The 20,266-nt window shown below is 41.6% G+C and overlaps 1 protein-coding gene across 4 annotated transcripts; it reads right to left on the bottom strand.

Moving 5' to 3' along the window:
* Positions 1 to 286: 286 nt before the first annotated feature.
* Positions 287 to 19,950, bottom strand: ttyh3a (tweety family member 3a). Of its 4 annotated transcripts, none has more exons than XM_011477994.4 (16): positions 19,616 to 19,950; positions 19,072 to 19,242; positions 14,721 to 14,890; positions 13,153 to 13,264; positions 12,797 to 13,017; positions 12,337 to 12,432; positions 11,932 to 12,004; positions 11,133 to 11,208; positions 8,446 to 8,501; positions 7,345 to 7,437; positions 6,669 to 6,761; positions 6,014 to 6,150; positions 4,743 to 4,919; positions 4,360 to 4,435; positions 3,357 to 3,459; positions 287 to 1,897 (listed from the first exon to the last, which is right to left on the bottom strand). In XM_011477994.4, the coding sequence occupies exons 2-15, from the start codon at positions 19,195 to 19,197 to the stop codon at positions 3,379 to 3,381; spliced, it is 1,587 nt and encodes a 528-aa protein (XP_011476296.1). In that variant the 5' UTR covers positions 19,198 to 19,242; positions 19,616 to 19,950; the 3' UTR covers positions 287 to 1,897; positions 3,357 to 3,378. The 4 variants fall into 4 exon arrangements, with proteins under 4 accessions (XP_011476296.1, XP_011476297.1, XP_004071368.1 ...); XM_011477995.4 differs by having other exon boundaries at positions 19,072 to 19,287; positions 19,616 to 19,917; XM_004071320.5 differs by lacking the exon at positions 3,357 to 3,459.
* Between the last annotated feature and the right edge of the window lie 316 nt (positions 19,951 to 20,266).

Below are 20,266 nucleotides of genomic sequence, written 5' to 3'. Positions count from 1 at the left end.
TTATTTCTGTGAAGATAGTTTAACTGTTGAGAAAAAAAATGAAATACTTTGGGGTCATATTATTCGCAAAGTCTTTTATCCTCTTCGACAGCTGTTTTTCTCTCGTTTGAGGTCACGTGGTTGCTGGAGCCTATCCAGCTACTTAGGGGCACAGACAGTGAAAATTTGGACAGTCTGCAAGTCCATATAGAGAAGACTTTTTACATTTAGGAGCCAAAAGAAGAGAGGGAACATGGGTAACTCTCTGCTGCCACCTAGTGTTCATTTGTATTAAAGAACTTCATTCTCCAATTAAAGTTCCTTTATTCTCAAAACACAGCATTTAAACTCATTACAACCACAGTTTACACGTACACATTACAAAATGATGTATATATATATATATATATAAAAAAAACAATTCTACAGTGCTTTTTCCAATAAAAAAAAAAAATCACCTTTAATTGATATCTTCACATTAGATTTTGCAAAACCTTTTGTTTGCTACAGTTTCAAATAAATTCAAATGGAAAACAATGTTAAAAATGGATTATACCTTTTTACGAGTTAAAAACTTCGCTGTCAAAATTAAAATTTCTTTGCAATTATTCTGCACAGAATTACAAAAAAAAGAAAAGAAAGAAAACTACCTGAAGAAAAAACTGGATTGTGTCGTTAAGCTGAAGGAGGTGGAAAGGGTTTGAGAGAGTCTCATTCACAGAGGTCACCACGTTTAAGAAGAAAGTCAGAAGTTGTGCTTGGCTTGTTGGCACAGTTCGCCTCTTGCAATGGTCACGTCTAAGCGAAGCAAGCTGAGGCGGCAGAGGTACAAACATCTCACTCCACATTAGAAAGTTCGTCATGCTTTAAGAACAGCAAAATGTCTTTTTAGGGATTTATTTTGCAACAACCCCTTCACAGCATCCACTGTTTCTACTTCTATATAAATGCTAAAACACATTTGTGAGACACCGCATTGCCAATGCATATTCTTGGAAATATATTTTACAGAAATCTAAAGGGGGAGGTGTTTTGTCCACGTCTGCTTCCTGCAGAGGCATGAAGGACAGCCTGTTACTGCAAAAAATATTGACACCCACTTCTTTGAATCATCAGTTAGAACTAAAACTGCTCCACTCCTAAAATATCTGCATTCATGCCAGCTCCTTGGTTTTCCCCTCAGTTTATCTAACCACCAGCCACCTTTGCAAGCCCTCGACCCGCTGCTGTGGGAGTGGCCTCATTTGAAGAAAAAAATAAAAATCTAAACCCAGAGAGCAGGAAGGAAAAAAGGTGTGCAATACTACTCTAAAACTGGTCCCGCAAATTAGACTGAAGACATAAAAAGCCAATATTGGAGCTATAGTGTGCTGCACTTTTACATGAAATTCTAATTTTGTTTTTAAAAGGTAGCCGACAGACATTTTTTGTTTTTGTTATTCTGTGACTCGTCAAGCAGTATGATACAGTACTTTACAAAACAACCAGTGTAGGTCTGGGAGAGCTTCCAGAGTCCTCATCAACGCAGCGCCACGCCACGCCGGACGACCCTGTCCTCGTGGCGGCGCTGGCGTGTAAAAGTGCAGTCCAGGCTCCACTGCAGCTCCATCGTAGCACCAGTGATGACTCACCAGATCCTCAAAGAGTCGAGAAACTGATGTTTCCAGACGCCTAAACTGTGAGATGATGGCCGTCTTCGATTTCTGCTCCAACCAACCAGCAAGAAAGCACATTTGGCTCAAATCAAGTGAGACAGGAAAAAAAGAATAGAAGGAAGCCGAAGATGGAATGAAAGGACTGATGATCGGAGGAGGAGACTTCAGACACGTCGGCAGGTGAGCGGCGTCTAGTGAGCGGGAGGGTTGTTGGGATCTGGTCTGCTGTTGGCCAAATACTTCGCCCGCATGCTGGAGGTGTACTGTGAGGAGAGCCAGACGGAGAAAACACATCAGTCTTTAAAGTCTGCTCTGTGAAGCAAGTGGGGTTTCAAATTTGGGGAAAAGTTTTAAGAGGTTTTTTTTTTTTTTTTTGGTTGTCCAGGAAAACATTCCCCTGATTCAAACAAAGAATCGGATCAAATAAAGCGGAGAGGATCCTTCACAGAGAAGCTTTCAGGTGAGTTCCTTCAAAGCAATAGAGTCTACAGGGATGTTATATAAATGATTCACAAACAGAAACATCACGGGAGGAGCTACGGGAGAACAAAAGGGGTGGATCAAAAACATGAACCGGCTGCAGTTTCAAGCATCTCCTCTCTTGCTGCAGTTCTCCCATGCATCCTTGCAGGGCCAAACATTCCCAAACAATAAGTAGGTACCCGTGCATGCATGGAGGCCAGGTAACAGGGCTGCTTTGTGCAGATTTACTTTATACTTTGAACACGCTCACAGCATCTGAACAGTAAATACACAATGTCATGTGATCATGACAAAGATCCATATCTAAAAGGTCTAGAATTACTCACATCTTAAGAGTTAACTATTGTGTTTCCCATTTTAAGAGAAAAATAGCAAAGTAATAAGTCTTTTCCTACAGCTAGACACTTCATTGAATGTCATGTTTGTATACAGAGGTCCCTCGCTGTATCACAACATCTTTCAGTCTTGTCGATTTTTTAAGCGCAATTTCTGTTCTGCATCCTGATTGGCTGTAGGACATTGTCCAATCTCCTCTTCAGAAAGCGTTCAGTTTGCCAAACTTGCATAAATCTTCGATCACCAACAGGTCTTAGGTTTCGTTTTATAAAACCAGACTCATTTTTCTATAAAGATTTGAACTTTAAGAGTTTAAACGAAAGAAAAGTGCAAAAATATTTATGTCTGTCTGAGACAACTGTAGAAAGTTTATATACTAAACATCTAGAACTCTGTGAAAAAAAATAAAGCTGACTATTTTGCGAACTTCACCTATCGCAGCAACAAAGGACGACTAGATTTAAAAGGGTCTAAGTAAACCTTGATTCTGTAAAGAACCAGTCCATAAAATCAAATGTAGCTGCATTAGTGAGACAAAAAGAACCATGTATGTATAAGATCCTGAGAGCTCACTCCAACACTGTAGAACCAGGACAAAGCAGCTCCAAATGATCATCCAATGGTTTGATCAGCCTCATAGTTTGATGCTGACATGCCCCCGTTCTCTAGGGTCAAGCTGAGCCTCAGGCCGGAGTTTCTGTGCAAGGCGGACATGCAGCCGGGGGCCACGGGAAACAAACAGAAGGTTGGGACGTTTAGCAGGGTTTTAGACAGATTGGGAGTGGGGCAGTGGGGTTGGACGGGCCCCAGCTGACCTACACAGAGGGAGCCGGGAGTTTGTGAGGTGACAAAGAGGAAGGAACAGGCCAGCGGGAGGAGGAGGAGGCGGGGCTTGTTTTGTACCTGTTAGGCATAGCAGATGAAGTTACCAAAAGGATCTTGAGCTCTCCGAGGGCTTTAACTGCCAACAGTGACCGCTGTTACTGTCCGCGGCAGTCAAATACAACTGGATGGATTTGCAAGAAAAGAACAAGAAGAGAGTGTAGAGAAGATGCAGAGAGCAGAGTCCGGGTCCAGGCAGACGCACAGACACCAGGGACAGCAGGGTCTCTGGTATAGGGTTGGTTGGGCGGGTGGGATGGGGTGGGGGGTCAGGGTGGGACAACTGAACCTCCTCAGTTTAACCAATCTGGTGACATTCGTAAAGAAGCAGCACTGTACTTCTGGATCACGCTGCCTATATGAACTTTACAGCAACAAACAAGCGACCAAACAAACACAAAGGAGGCGGCCACCTTCAAACCACCAGTCACCAGCTTTACACTAACAGACAACGAATGAACACAAGAGTCCCTCGGATGATTAAAAAAAGAGGAAAAAGTATGTGTTCATTCCACCTTTATATTCAAAAAGTCAAATTTAAAAGCGTGAGAAATCAATTGTCTACTAAAATCCATAAACAAAAAGGTCTGAGTAACTAATTCCAGCCTAACTAGTTACTTTTCACTGTATATGAGAACTGGACTGAGTGAGTGTGATGTCACCCCTAGAAAACGGCTTTCAAAAGGTTTTTTTTTTGTCAAAGTTTTTTGACTTCTTTTGTTGAAAACATAAAAACATCTGTATTCTTGGAGATTTACCAGTTTACTTGACTGTGAAATCCTCTGGTAATAAAGAACCAGTTTTTTCATAGAAGGAACTTTTCTAGAAGAAACTTTAAGGCAATCAAAACTAAACCTGCTTTTTCTGTTTCTCCACAGAATTTAGGATCAGAAACTAGATGAGTTTGTTTGCTCTTGAGTTTCTGACAGGAAACTTCAGTCAGAAAACTTCAAAATGACCAACAGCTGCTTCTGAAGTTTTTTTTTTTCTCCCTCTTTTCTTGGACATGGAATTTAATTCTTACCGAGGGGGGAGGAGACTCGCGCCCGATCAGAGGCGTGTTTTCACAGCGAGAGTTCTGGAAGTTGGAGTTCTGGGCCCTGTTGAAGAAAACGGATCACAGTCATGAAACTCCTCCGGTTCCCAAAATGACTTAAAGTCCTGAAATGGCTTTCCATCCCCCACTTCTACAGTTTCAGACAGCTTACAGATGGAAACCAACAGCTGCCTATACTCCATAAAACACACCATTCTCTAAGAGAACTAACTGATCTGTGGAGACAAATCCATTTGCTGAGAAATCTGATATCAATCTATCTGTGCAGAAGCTCGGCTCTGTCTGAAAATGAATTATGCACCATGTCTCCCTTTGATTCTTCGTGGCTTCCTGTTGCAAAAAGCTCTTACATGTACTCTGTGACAGGCGCGTTGCTGACTGTGTGGGCCGTGGCGGGGATGGAGGTCTCGCTGCCGTAGCTGCTGCCGCAGCTGTACAGGCTGGGCATGTGGACTCGGTACAGGTTGTCATGGTTTGGCCGCCCTCCGTGGCTCAGAGAGTCTTCCTCGCTGTCGTCGTCGCTGCTCCTGCAAACGGCAAACAACTCTGTGAAGCCGCCACCAGAGGGACCCGCTTTCCCGCCGCAATAATGACAATGAGAGAAACACAAAGGTGCCACGTGGACACATTTTTCATTTATTCACTGCCTTCTTTCGGATTTGAAACACAGATGAGACTATTCCTGTTGATTTAAGGAAGGAAGTTGCTATTTTACAGCAGCAGAAATAGAATAGAGATAAATAGAGTTGAAAAAAACAACAACCTAAAAGTATTTTTTTGTCCTTTCAAAAAATATTTCAAATGACCTTTTTTCTTATTTGCCTGCGTTCCAATAGATATTTTTTTTTCCAACAAAGAAACGAATCTGTGCGAACCAGAAAACAATAATTCCCTGATTGTGTTCCGCCAGAGTTACCCATGACATCATGGAGCACAACTCCCTCTAGTGTTGATGAAAAATCCCTCAGGCTGATTTTCAGCGCATCCTGTCCATGGGGGGAGGGGGTTTCATGGACACAACTCTTCTTAAATTCTATCGGAAGCATTTGGAACCAATACTTTCCAGTTTGAAGCTGTTCATTCCAGATGGGCTGAAGTAGTGAGGCAGCATGAGTCATTGCAACAGCCAAGCAGGGAACACTGGGTAAAACAGACTGTTAGCATGTTCTCTTTTGTTTTATGACAGGAAGCTCCAGCTGAGATCATACCCCCCTCCTCAGAGATAACTAAGGAACAGTTAATTATGTGGAGCAGCTGAGCAGATGGCTCCGTCTGGGTAACCATTTCCCTGATATCTGCTACAAGTAGGACATATGAATCACAAAGATTTCCTCCCTTATGCTGCAGAAAACTAAACCAGGCAACAGTTTCGATCAAATCGAGCCAATAAGGAAAAGCTGTGAGGGATTACAAGAAATTATAGTTAAACAAAGGGGCTTTCTGAGCAGGAAACAACACCAAAACAACTCCCAACCTGCTCAATGTTTGTCTCCGTTCAAGAAAAGCAATTAAAGAAACAATAAATAAAGGACTCCCTCTGGAATAGTTTTTCTTAAAACAATTCGGAGTATGAATTTAATTAAAAAGCTTTACAGGTGCTTGATTTAAGTTTGTGTGTTACCTCTTCCCACGCCAAGTGTGAGGCACGCTGCAGACAATCAAGCTGAACATGAGAGCTGTGACGAAGGAGAAGAAGACCAGGTAGATGACGCCCTCCAGCCCATCATAGCACAGCCCCGTCATAGCCTGGACGTAGTCCTTTAAAAAATGCAGACAATATATACATTTTTTTAATGAGGCACTTAGTTCAATATCGCCAAGGCTGAGCTCTCTGTGACTTCTGCACAGCTGGAAAAGACATTTCTACCTTACAAAAATGTTCTTGTACGTGACATTTTTGTGTGGTGTTGATGAAGTGATGTTTGAGGGAGGAGATGGAGCAACAAGGAACTCCTACACTCGCATGAGAGTGCTTGATATTTGGACTCAATTGTGGGAGAAAAAAAAAACTCTTCCAAAGAGGAGTAATTGCCAAACTCCTTGACAGGCTGCCAGCTTCATAAGTGCAGCCAGACTCAGCCGGGCAGGAACTTACATACAGGACGGGAAGGGAAATGCTATCTATACTGACAGGTGTGCAGGCTACACACACAAAAGGGAGGCTGTTTTTCTCAACTCTGCTTGGACTGCACCGCAAAGATGTCTGAACAAATCAGTCCTGGGTCGCAGCTACAGGAACCCTGCTTGGGCGGGTCAGCCGTCTCCTCGCCGCTCACCATGTGCAGGCTGCGGCAGTCCACCAGCGCTGTGAGCTGATGGAGGCTGATCTCCGTGGTGTTCAGTATTCCCTGGATCTCCTCCAAGCTTCCCTGGGAAATTATGGGAGAAAACTCTTGTTAACAGTTGGTTTCTTATTCTGACACATGCCTGGGTTTCTCAATCATTAGCGTAGAAAGTTAAAAAAAAAAGAAAAAAGCGAATTATTCAGTAACTGTGATTCCATGCGCATATTTCAGGCTTATATATTTACAGCAGCACAAAGAGCTGAAAAGCAGATTTTGAAGCCAGATTATTTTTAACGAAGCGTCTCCGTTTTTTCTTCCAAGTTCTGCTCCGAATGGAAACACATCTGATTGGCCTGATAAAGAACATTTCAATGACCTCAGCAAATTCATGAAAAGAAATACGCCTATTCTCTATTCTCCATGTCGGCTCTCATTTATCCCCTCTGTCAACACAGCGCAAGGACCCGAGCTGGACAATACAGACGCGCTGCATGGCCAAGAGCCAGTGAAAGCCTAATGCAGCTAAATGGACATAATGTGGGTCCCCAGGTGGGTGGTCAGCAGATCTTTATGTAGACAGGTGCCATCCCCTCCTTTGCGCTGCAGCTAGGCCTCATGCAGAAAGCAGTAGTTGGGGTTGTGGTGAGTGACACGGATGGAAACTCACCCTGGTTTCTTTATATTCTCTGGTGGCAGAACGCAGCAGCTCAGACACGTCGTCTTGCATCTCCACTAATGCTTTGTGGCTCCCGGAAAGCCTCTGAGGAAAAGTATGAATACTGTAACAGCCCAGTACATTTCAGGTTTCCTATCTTTCTAAATCATTAGCAGACGCTCTCAGCTGCAGTCCTGCCTTTTGACATATGCTTGCATATTTAAAAAGAAAATGGCTGTTTTTAGACCTAAAAGGATCCTACTTTGTTCATGTGTAGCTTTCCTTTTCTTTACATTCAAAGTAACAATAGATGCCTCAAATATAGACGCTTCAAAAAAGCTTTAATTTATTTATGTGGCTTAAAAAAACTGAAGTGAGCCGTCCATTAAAGAGCAGCAGAGAGGCACTCTAACCGTACAACATCAAGTGTCTGACACACATCCTCCCTGCTGCCATCAGCACGGACACACAGGAAAAGCTGCTCAGCATCAGCTTTCCTGCTGGGAGAATGGAAACTATTGTCCTACTGTATGGAAACACAAGTTTTCCTTTGAGCCGGTCAGAGTGGCTGTCTTGTCCCTGACGGGAATAACTGTCGGATTTAATCTGTGCTTGATGGGAAATGAATGTAACTGGTTTGATGTGATAAGGTGTTGTAATTATAATCATTAATGATTTTTAATATCGGTTACCGTTACTGTTTACGGAAATCATGAATGAATGTTTTCTGAAGATAATCTGCACTTGTTTTCATAACCTAAAAATAACACATGGGATCAGAACCGGATTACAAAAACTATGTAAAACTATAAAATGAATCAACTCAGTAGGGGTGGGATTATATAAGCTTGCTTCGTCCCACGCCTTCTCAGGAAATAAATCCACTTCTACTTGACTTTAGTTAATGATTGATCGCTTTTTTGAATTACGATAATCAAATGTGAGTCACTTGTCACGTTTTCTGTTTTACTTATCAATGCATTTCATCATTTCGGTAATAAATTTGGTAATTCTGTGTGAATGTTTTATTGCATTGAGTGCAATGCTGGAATTCAATCAATCAACCGATGTGTAGAAAGAAATTCCAGCTTCTTCAGAAAAACAACCACATACCTGCTGGAAGGGGTTGGTCTGATCCACACTGCAGCTCAGGTAGTACTGCAGGATTTCTAAGAGACACGAGGAACAAATCAAAATTTACAGAAGATGATCATTTCTTTCTATTTTTTCTTAAAATACATAAAATGCCTAAGATATTTCTTATGTAAAATCATCTAATAAGAACAGCTGAACTTTATCAATGATCATTTTGTTATTGTAGCTACAGTGATAAACTTCCTTTACCAGAGTTTTACTGTTTTTAAGATGTTTTTGTGGCATTTTTATGATGATGGAGGGCATATAAAAAGAAAATGCTAAAAACTCAAAATTGCCTCTCTGAGTATCTCTCTACTCAAATCATTGTGAATCAGGAGAAGATGAAAAAATGTAATTGGAAAGTCTGTAGCTGTGACGTGGGTGCTACAGTTGGTGGGCCACAAGCTCCCTGCTCCGCTTCATTCTGATGCATCCACTTGTAAACGTGATGGTTTTTTCCTCGTCTGAGCTGGCCTCTGGCTCAAAACTGTGATATTAGTGATCTCATTTACTTTGGCAAATACCTATGTAATAGATTCATCACTAGGAATTGGCTGAAAGGGATCAAAGCCCTCCATCAACAACCAGAATCTTCCTTTACTCAACCAGCCAGGGTTAGCTGTAGATTCATAAATCATGCATTATTAGTCAGTATAAACCTTCAACTAATTTAGCATTTATTGCGGTTTGATTTTGGAACAAACTTGCTGTGAAAATCTAAAAGGACTTTTTTGTTTGGCTTCCACACAAGAACGACAGAACTCAGCCAACAAGAAGCTTAGATATAACAGGTCCTACAGTACACTGCTCCTTGGAAAACCACTAATTCGGTTACGTCAGCTCTGCGGTTTTCTTCTAAATCACAACCAGACGAAACTTGTTTTCAGCTCAGTTTAAAATGAGCCAAAGAGGATTGTGTTCAACTCCATTTCACCACTGCAGCTGGTGAAAAAAAAAAAAAGGGGGGGGGGGGGGGGGGCTTCATGTGTGAGCGTGTGACTCAAAAGTACTGCAACAAGTAACGCCAACAGATCCAAGCTGTGAGAAATCCCCCACTGAGGGGACACATGGTGTTGTGACGTCCAAACTCGCTGCTGATTCAGGAGCTTTTCCCCGCACAGCTGAGCGAGAGACAAGCAGCAGCTCTCAAATAGTCCACAGATTTAAAAAAAAAAAAAAAGCATCTATTATAAAACGACATCATTCTTCAATGGATTATTGGCTCAGCACTTTAAAAAAGACAAATCCCTTAAAATAGTTGAGCCAGACTTTTGTTAATATGCTAAACAAGCAGCTGTCTTTCATGCTGACAAGACAGAAATTCATCCACATGTCAGACTCCATCCAACTTCCAGCCACAACGTGGTTTCTGAAAAGAACAGCCCAATTATTCGTCTGATATTCCTGCTGCAAAAATAAGATTGACAACTTAACATTACACCTCACTGCTGCACAATAAGCTGAGATCTCTGAGGAGAAAGAGAAGGAACCAGTTCTTCCACTGATGGAAGATAAGAAAAGAAAAACATCTTTTTGCAATTCAAACTCCAAATCTAGGAGGTCTTTTGTCTGGTTCAACTGTAAAAAAAGAAAAAGAAACTTCAAACGCTTGTCCTTCTGGTTTTTTTTTTGGTTTAATATCAGGAAGAGCACGTTTCCTGGCGGAGTCACTGATGTTTCATCGAGGGACGGAGACCAATGCTAGTTCTGACATGCTGGCCAAGTGCAGTAAAAAAAAAAAGCCATTTGAGCACTTTTCAAGCAAAAAACAACAACAAAAAACAGCAGTGAAACAGCTGTGCTCATTCAAAAAACAACAACAACCGTCTAGAGGTTCTTTCAGTTTCTTTTGAAGAGGTTAGACGATTTAAATGAGAGAAAAATACATGATGTAAAAAGAATCTAAAGCTGAAAAACAATCTACTAATCTTATACTAAACTCTAACAGTGACAAACTCAGAAATTGCAATGACTAGCATTCATCTGCACAATCGGTATCAGCCTTGAAGCAAAAAGCTGCATCATAATGCGGATGATGCAAATGGCTGCACACAGAAGTCAGCCCTCATTTGTCAGGCTAACTGTGCAACAAAACATTAACGTCTGATGTCAGGATTTGTTCATTTCCTCTACCTCAGGAACCAAACCAACAACAAACAGAGGAGACAATGTTCAAGAGGGAGCTCTGAGCTATGCAGCATTTTCTCCCCCAGGATTGGAAACCAAAGCAGGAATTATATTATGTCTCTGATCCTCTGCTCTACTGCACTTAGTTCTTTCAGACACTCTGCTTCACACACACACAAACCCGAGGCGCTGTTGGTTTCCCTCGAACATCCATCCCATCATATTGGCCAATTAAAAAAAGAGATGGGTTAGAGAGGCTTCTACGGTGCTTTTAAAGGCAGCTTGTTTCCCTGCTGACTTTACTGTAGATGGGGCTGTAATTCAGAGGCTTTTAAGGCCAACAGACAAAAAACCCGTCTGACCACTTAGTCTGATGCCTCATTGCTGCAGAACAATTTAAGGATCGACATCAGGAGGGTGAATTCAAGCTAATTTTGGCAAGCAGAGTTTCAGCTGTGCCCCAACAAGTCATTTTTAAGATTTGGCTGAATATTTGCAGAGTGCATTCAACTGAAAGGTGTTGGGAGGCTACAAACCTCGATCAATGACTGCATTCTGATCCACCACTTTGGTTATGTACATGTCAGGAGCAGCACAGAAGTCACTGGAGCTCTGAGAAGGAAATAAAGGTAACTTTATGATTATTTTCTGTTTAAAAAGTCCAACAAATCCACTGTCACTGATAATATAACACAGTATTTGCAGCCTGAAGTGAGAAAATGTGTCTCAGCTTCAGCTAAAACTAACAATCTATGCACAAAAAATCCAAACAAGAACAAAACATCACATTTAGGTGTGAAATATGACTCATCTGCAGAGGAGGAAATCCTCCACACGGATCTATCAGTGGCATCAATAAATATTAACATCTTACACGTATTCATCTTTTTGGAAGCGGTTTAAATTTGGTTGGAAAAAAAAAAGGTCTGGAATGAAGCAGTTTTGTTTCTCTTTGAAGCAACACGCCTTGCCGCTTCCCCCCTCCGCCATGGAAACTCCACATTCGTAATTCCTGTTATTATGCCTGACATGGCGCGTTTTAATCACCTTCATTAAAGTGGAAGAATTCTAGAAAAGAGCTGAGTGACTAGAAAATAAAGACCCATACCTCCTCACAAAAACCATGCTTTCAAGAAATGGAATAAATATCACAATTAGGAGTTTGGGGAAAAATAAAAGCCTATTTCTTGTAAATTCTAGTACTGCACTTCATCATTAGAGTATTTTTACTCATATTATTATTTTACGTTTTCCACCCCAGCTCATATTGACTTAAATTATGCCTGCGATCATAAAAACGTCCCTCCGACCCCAGCATTATTCTCCAACACTTACAGCGGAGACGGCTAACTCCAGTCCCAATGAGATCCAGCTGATGATCAGAGCCACCACACCAAACAAACACACCCTGTGCAGAGAAAGAGGGGCTCACAAAAACTCCAAACAAGCATTACAGCAGCTGAAACAAAAGCAGCTCAAATCATTTGGCAGATTGCATTTCATATGTTTGCATATTGGTCAGCTTTGAAATAAATACCCCTGTTTGTGTGTTTGTGAAGAAATCCTACTTTACGATTTACAAAGAAATCTGCTTTTTTTTTTAATCCTCAAAACACACAATGACATTTTTTGGGAGCAAAATACACACAAAAACACAAGAGTCACCATTACCAAACTTATGATAAAAAAAAATGTGCAAGAGTCAAAATGCCTTCATGCTGGAAGTTGGATGGAACATACCCAATGAGTGTTCCCTTGGAATTGCGAATGAGGCCAAACAGCACCAGAAGGCAGATTAAGATGTCAAACAGTAGTAGGACTATGTAGCCGAGCCACCTGTGAAGACACATATCATTATCAGCACAAAGCCTGCAGCTGCAAAGCCGGAGCGCTTTCTGCAGCATTTCCAATCTGACTAATAATGCAAAAAAAAAAAGAAAAGAATTTAACAGCAGTGTTGTACTATCTGAAAGTGTGATCTCGCTTGACTACTAACCATTTTATTGCGTCCAATACAAGGTATAGAAACTTTTTTTTTTACATTAAAAAAGCTTTTCGCTTCTAGAGATCTTGATCTGATCGGCTGTAGCAGCATTGACTAAAGACAGTCTCTATACACTGGGGACAAAGTGCTTGCTGCATAGAAATATATTTTATGGGTATTCTGAACTTTATTCAAAAAGGTATATTGTATTCTTACCTGTACCAATCATACAACTCAATGTTGACGGCCAGGTCTTCCAAGGAGATGTTGGCGTTATCCCAGAAGGGGATTTCTGCCATTTGCCTGACCAGCTCGTCCAGCTGGACCTGCAGCTTTTGGATGATGGACATGTAGTCAGCATGGCCTGCATACTGTCTCTCAAGCTGTTGCAGGTTCTCCTCCACTGTCTGGTTCAATGAGGATGTCCCGTCATTCACCTCGAGTGAACAGAAGAGGCAGCATCAAGACAGTTCAAACAGCTCTGTAGGAAGCAGGGGTCCTCATGGCAGCAGGTTGCTGGTGAATTATTCAAACGTACTGGTATCATTTGCATATCTGGTCTTTAGTCTTACCAGTTTTTGCACTCCAGTGATTGTACGATTAGCGTGGCGGAGGGAATACGTCAGCCGATTCACGCCATCACAAGTCTCCCCGTTTCCATAGAAACCGACAGCAATGCCAGCACTGGGGGCACACAAAAGGAGAGGGTGGGGAGACGGGTGAGCAGGAGGAGGGATTAGCTCAAAAGACAGAGGAGACCGGGAGCGCGGGGGGACAGCTCAACAGGGACAGAGGCGTGTGAACTCTGCTTTAACCCTGTCGGCCCAGACCTCAGTCAACGGCTCCTTTCAGCAGCAGCAGAAAGACGCCGGAGAACCATGGAAACGCAGAGGAATGGACCAGCAATGCCCCAAACCTTACAGCTGACAATGGCTGCACTGAGACACGGGATCAGGCCTCATTTGCACTAACAGGCCTTGAGTTGAAGCTAAACAAATCTGGCAATTTACGGGAAGCTGTCATCTAAAGGCACATCAAAAGTTTTCTGCATATTAGTTTATTTTAAAAAAGTACAATTAATTCTTTTGACAACAATGTCAAAAGAAAGTCAAATGTCAGACAACTATTAAGGTGCTATCAAAAACTCAGTCCCCTCTTTTGGTCAAATCAATTTATGCCCCTCAACATGTCATTGAGTGTAAAGATGATGAGAATCACTTGAAGCTGGAGGGTTTCCCTTTTTTGGCTGCTGATCTGCTGCTCCAAAGCCTTTCTCATTAGAAAAAGGTCAACAAAAACAGTTTTAATGCTAAGAAAACCTCCTGTGCTAAATGCTAATTTAAGAAACCAACATAATCCCACAAATGGTATGGGCAATAATGTCAAGCACGGATCCAAACCAAGCTACAGAAAAAAAAAAAAAAAAACAAGTCACAGCCCTGTCTGCTCCCTCAAAGCAACTGAAACACGTGTGCGTGGGTATGAGGACACACAGCGATTGTAATGCAGTTCTTGTACTCATCGGGTCCCCAAGCGCTTTGTGCTGCTCTGAATCAACCGGGATGGCTCTCCAGAGGCCCCTCAACAAGCCGAGGAAAACAGGAAACAACCGCCGCGTTCAAGGACGGCGAACGCAAGCAGGTGAAAAATTCTCACCCTATTTCTCGCAATGAAGTAAAAATAACAGAACTTGGCGCAAACGTGGGGCAAGAGCAGGTATGCAGAGTCCCAAAAGTGTGGGACTTTAAAGTTTAACACTTTCCAAAAGCTTATATAGCAATAGACCAGTCTACATCTGCACATCTAAACTTAAACTGGAAATTTAAATGATTTCATGGGTTTTCTCACATATAACATCTCATTTCAAAGAGAAGTATAGATATATATATATCTAGAACTGCCACTATGAAACTGGGAAAATGTAGAACTATGTGAACATTCAGTAAGTGGGTCCCTTGAGTGTGAAAATCTAAAATGCTAATCATTAAAATAAAAGAATCTGTTCTTGTTATCAGTGGCGTGCTTGTGTTCTACAGTCATACTTCAGGGAAAAATGAATAAATCAGTGTTACACAATTAGGACATGAAATCATGGATGAGGACTGAATCATTGCTTCCGCAATCACACACTTTTACTCACCTACACACGAGCGTTGCGATGATGACGCACCAGGCTGTGCAGCAACAGTCGGCGCTCGACTCTTCCTGATTTTTGCTCCGCCGGCAGCACAGGCAAATGGAATAGAAGAGGAGGAAAAGTAGGTCCAGAGCCAGACAGGCAAGCGCCACACCTCCCAGCAGCGCGATGGACTGCAGAGAGCAGAGTCATTAGGACTTTATAGACATTACTGTTCATTTCAGCAACACACTCAGACATCACATATCTGATTTAAAAAAATAAAATCGCAGAATAACTTCACAGCAACTTGAAAAACATTCTGCTCTGTTATTTCAGATTTAAACTGAGGTGTTCAGTTTTTGCAGTGAAACATTTTCAAACATTTTGGGAGTCCTATAAGTTTTTGTGATTGAATTATATTAGACAATATATTTGCACGTTTATTATGTATTCATTTAGCAGCTAATTGAAGAAAATAGAGAAATTCAAACAAACTGAAACAGCAAACGTCTCCACATAAGCACTTGTAGTCTTGGTTAACCCTCTTAGTGAGCAGAAGCACTTTGGATGATATGTAGGTCAAGCGGAGTGATCGCTGTATACTCCATGGAGCACATTTTCCTGCACTTTTGTTCAATGTTCACCCCAATGCACCACCATAAATGAATGGTGTAAAATGAGCAGGACAGTAGTGAGATCCTTACATCGACCTGGTTGACTACAAACAAAAAGACTGCGGGATTGAGGCGCATCTCTGACACACAATGATCCTGCCAGACACTGGAGGTAGCGTCTAAAGACGTAGTTACAGAGTTAGTTCTTCTAATAGCTTGACCATCTGCCCCAATTGAGACTTCCCCTTAAGCCAGAAGGGAGTGCTGCATTAACGATGATTAGCAGCCTGTCATCACAGTGGGTTAATGAGATGACCCACCGATGACCCCCCATGTGTGACTCCTGTCAACATGAATCATCATTGAGAGAAATGTAACAACATTTAAGGGAGAGTACCTCTGAGTACTTAAACATATAAAAATATAAACATACTGATACAAATGTAATCCAGTGGCATGAAATCTTGAATTCACTGAGGTTTTCGAAAAAAATATTTACTTCTGGTTAAGATCAGAACCCATTTACTGGATTAAAAAAAGCCTACATGAGGGGAAAGTGCACCACACGTGCAATTTGCCAGCAAGACTCAAAGAGATCAAGCACATAAACAGCTGATGGATGGTTTTTGAAACTGAAAAATGAGGCCATCCCTGTCATCCAGTAAAAAACGTAAATGCTGGATTAAGTACCGTTCAGTCTAAAGACACTCTCTCATTAAAGACCAGTCTGGGTTTGTTGTTTTTGGCAACCAAAGTTTCTCTTTCAAATGAAACTACAGACACCACGACACGTTGGCACTGATCTCCGTATACAAGTATGGTTTAACAACTATGAGTTCCATTTCAGGTTTCCTTGTTGATGAATGAATCATTGCTAAGATGATCAGCGTTCCATCAGTAGCTTATCAACAGTATCAATGCTTCCTGTTAAACATTTATAAATTGTTTGGATTTCCAAGACACTATGCGTGTCAACGTAAAATAAAATTTTCTCCAGCAGGAAACTTTACCAAACTTCACAAAGGCAAAGTAAGGCCAAAGTCCAGCACCACAACAGCTTCAGTTTTGATTATGATGATGCCACTTTTAGCCAAAAATCAAAAAGCCTGTTGTTTTTTAGGACAGTTTCTGCAGAGCATCATAAATATCAAATATTAGTTTCCAAGTTGTGGGCGGGACTGTTGGTGAGGAGCAACCCTGGCCCCATGTCCCATCATCCATCTGGTTCCATGTTTTCCCGTTACCTTACAGCCCCTTACAACCCCAACATAACATCACTCGTGCAACAGAAATGTTGAGCAATTTTGGAGATATCCAGCTGTTCAGTTGTGAGCAAGATGCCAGCTCAGATGAGAAAAAGGAAGACGTACATGGATCCATTAGTCTGCAAGTGGATGAGAGCATCAGAATGGAGCAGAACTCGTGGCCTGTTGATGTAGCCTCAGCCCCTCATTCACAACCATTTGAATAAAGAAATACCGGTACTCAGAAATGCTATTTAAAATGTATTTTTCTTTACACCATGAGGATAAATGCCATGAGAACAAACACCAAAAACATGATTTTTATATGAGTGGGTTTTCAAATTTGTGTAAATTCATGAAATTCAAGAGTATAAACACTGTTTATTAAACAGGTGTTAACACATTTCTAGTTATTGAATCTCTGAACATAAAGTTTCATTTATTTTAACTTTCGTTTATAAACACACATAGACAAGTGCAGAAAAAGCCATTCTGCTGGCTTGCATGTCCACACAGGTTTTGAATATCACCATATATCGTGCATCTGTTAAAGGTTTTCCTCTTGCTCAAGAACTAAGGTTTCACTTCTTCTTTTTAATGACTCAGTAATTACAGGAACATCTTGTTTCAGCATCTTTAAAATTGCACATTTCTGTTTTAAGCATAATTACAAAACAAGTCTATGATCTGGAGTTAGGTACTAAAAAAACATATCTTTAAAGTCTAAATAGGACGAGGTTGACACTGGGATACAATTAAAAAACTGTTTACACAATAAAACTACAACATGATTGTTTTTTTAGATTTGAAACTAAAGATTTGGTCACTTTACTGAAAAATTATAATCTTTCAACATAAACATAAAACTCTTTATAGCCTAAAATCAATTTGTTGCCTAAAGTTGCACTGATTTCGGTTTGAAAATGAAAAAACAAAAGTCACTCTGTTCTTTTAAGTCTTAGCTACTCAACAAGATTAAACACTGGCACCTCTTTTAAAACCTTAGCATGAATTGTCACATGAGTGATTTAGCAAACACCAAACTGTTCCAGTGGTGTTTTAGTTATGAGTGTGACGTTTCAAACCTAAATGTCTTAAAAAGCCACATTCCATGTTTTTCTGAAGCCTCTGTTTCTAAAATCCCCTCTACATGGGCGTGGCCATTGAGCTGAGTAGCTCCGCCCTCGATCCCCCCTTTCTGCCTCTTACATGAATGAAGAGCTTGACACAAGAGTTGGGCACATACGACACTGACTGACAGTCTCAAAAAATGGTGAAAATTGTTGAATTTCATTGCACGGCAAATAAAATGAAATTCCAGAAAGAAAGTCTCTATTCGAATGTAATTTTACAAATGCGTCCGGCCGGCGCTGAGCTTTTTTCTTGGCTGCTTGGACCCAGAGGAAGAGTTGAGGTTAGGATTACAGGTTAGGGTTGACCGACCGATTCACGCGGTAGAGGCGGCCAGTTAGAATGTTGAGTCAATAGTACAGACGCGATCTGAGGTCCAGCGGCGCGATTTGAGCGATGGGCGCAGCGCAGCCAATTGGCCCAACAGTAGCTGTCCCGGCCGTCCCAGCTACTGTTGGGTGAAGGTGGGTACAACGTGGACAGTCCGTGGCAGGGTGGGTGGAGCCAACACCATGCCGGTTCCTGGGAGGCGAGCTGGCGGCCAGACAGAGACCCGCTGCGTGATGGAGAGCCAACCTGCTCGGACCTCCTGAACTTAATGATATTTTTCTCATTTTCATCGAGGCAATAAAAAAAAAAAAGGTCTCCTCATTTTAGTCTTGTTTTTATTTTTACTCTCTCTAGTTAATGCAGGATAGAAAGCCTTCAAACTTGGTTAAGAGTGAGAACAGAAATGCGGGGAACACATTTGGGACTTTAATTTTAAATAAGTGCTGCCAACAAACAAAATCCAGCCTTGGATGCACTTAAAATACATGCAGGGAATGCAGCAATGTGCCTTCTTCTCTTCTCTCGCACCTCTTGTGCACGCTGGACGGGACAGATCAGGGAGCTTGTCCAATGAGCATGCATTACTGGGTCATTGTGACACCACAACGGCTCATTAATTCAAACCGAGCATCTTTGCGAAAGTTTGATTGACATCAGTTTATAAGGAAAAATACTCAGAAATGCCAAATTGAAATGATTCTCTTTCTTTCGTACATGATGTCAAAAACTTCATCGGAGAGGGACTTTAAAAGGGTTTGGATTTTCTTCAGCTTTTAACCAAATCAATGATTATAAAAAGGTATGGATATTTAAATCCCTTTTGGGGGCCTTGGCTACAATACCAGCTGGCCTTTACCTACAAAAAGGTCAAGATCTGGATGCAGCAACAACACACAGATGGTGACATGGATCATGAGGAGAAGAAAACCGGGGCAAACGTCTTCTGTTCCATTTAAATCCAGGTTGCAGACGTGACAATGAGGCGTACCACCACACAGTACTGCATGCAGACACATCCATACTTTTACAGGACAAACAGTTGCGTCACTTTACCTGTTGATAGGTCCAGTCGTTCGGTTGGAAATCACTGCTGGTTTGCTCGAACTTGAAGTTAAAGTGGGGTAGTCTGTGCAGGATGCTGACCCACACCGGCGGGGAGTAGCTAACTACTGCTGCCATGAAGTCTCTATCAGTGAGATCCTCTGGAGAAGGGGATGTTTTCGGCTGTAAACAGGCAGGGAACACACTTCTTCAGTTCAGGCGGCGAGGCTGCATCCGGGATAAAAGAGACACACAAACGGTGTGGATTCGTTCGGGGGAAGCTAATTAGCTTGATGCGATAAAGCGACTAGGTTAATATCAGTTTAAGAGTTACTTTCACTTCCACAAAAGCAAATGTAACAATAATGACAAATACGAACCGAACTTATTTAGACATAAACAGAATAAACCGAACAGTCCGCTAACTTAAGACACCGATCCAACCGGCGAGCTTGTTACCAAGTTAGCCTGCTTACTCGTTTTAGCTTAACCAACAACACTGGTGCGCTTGTTGAACGCAGTTTAAATCTAGTGGAATCTTCAAAGCTGGTTTTACCCGCTATGTAGGTTAGCTAGCGTTAGCTGCAGGTTAGTTGTGTCCACTGAAACACGAAGGCGTGTGTCAACAAGAAAAAATCTCTTTTGTTCCTCTTGGCATACTGGTCCTCTCTTTGTTACATCCCGGGTTATTGATATGGAAGTTTCTCTTCTTCTTCTTTTTTTTTTTTTACTTCATGTCCGCGTTGGGTTTTCGAGCGTCACTAAATTCATTCCGAATTAAGTTCTCCGTGCAGTTATCATCGGAGTTCAGCAGGAGCCAGCTCTGCGACTGTTCACGACAGTTTCCCAGCTGGCAGTTTTACCACAGCCCCTCCCGCAAGACAACCCAAACCAACGGCTGAGGGGGGACAAGAAACTTACCCAACAGCGCCATCTAGTGGTGCTTTGATTGTCATCCACTCTTGTGACAGGATACCACCACAGACTACAAACAAATACATAAATAGTTCCCTCAAATACAGTATTTGATTTCAACTACATAAATCAAATACTGATTTCTGCACACACAATGCTTACTTGTGACAGGAAATAATAATTTGTGAACCTGAAATGCAAATAAAATGTCAATTTGTGGCCATGGAATACGAAATTGTGCACAGAAAATAGTAAGTTGTGCACTTTTTTTTTTTTTTTTTTTTTTTTTTTG

This window comes from Oryzias latipes, chromosome 8, assembly GCF_053564925.1.
Source record: "Oryzias latipes strain Hd-rR chromosome 8, Olatipes_Hd-rR_3.1".
In the NCBI taxonomy this organism is placed as follows: Eukaryota; Metazoa; Chordata; class Actinopteri; order Beloniformes; family Adrianichthyidae; genus Oryzias; species Oryzias latipes.
The sequence above is the reverse complement of the archived record's forward strand: the minus strand, read 5'-3'. Positions and strand labels throughout refer to the sequence as shown.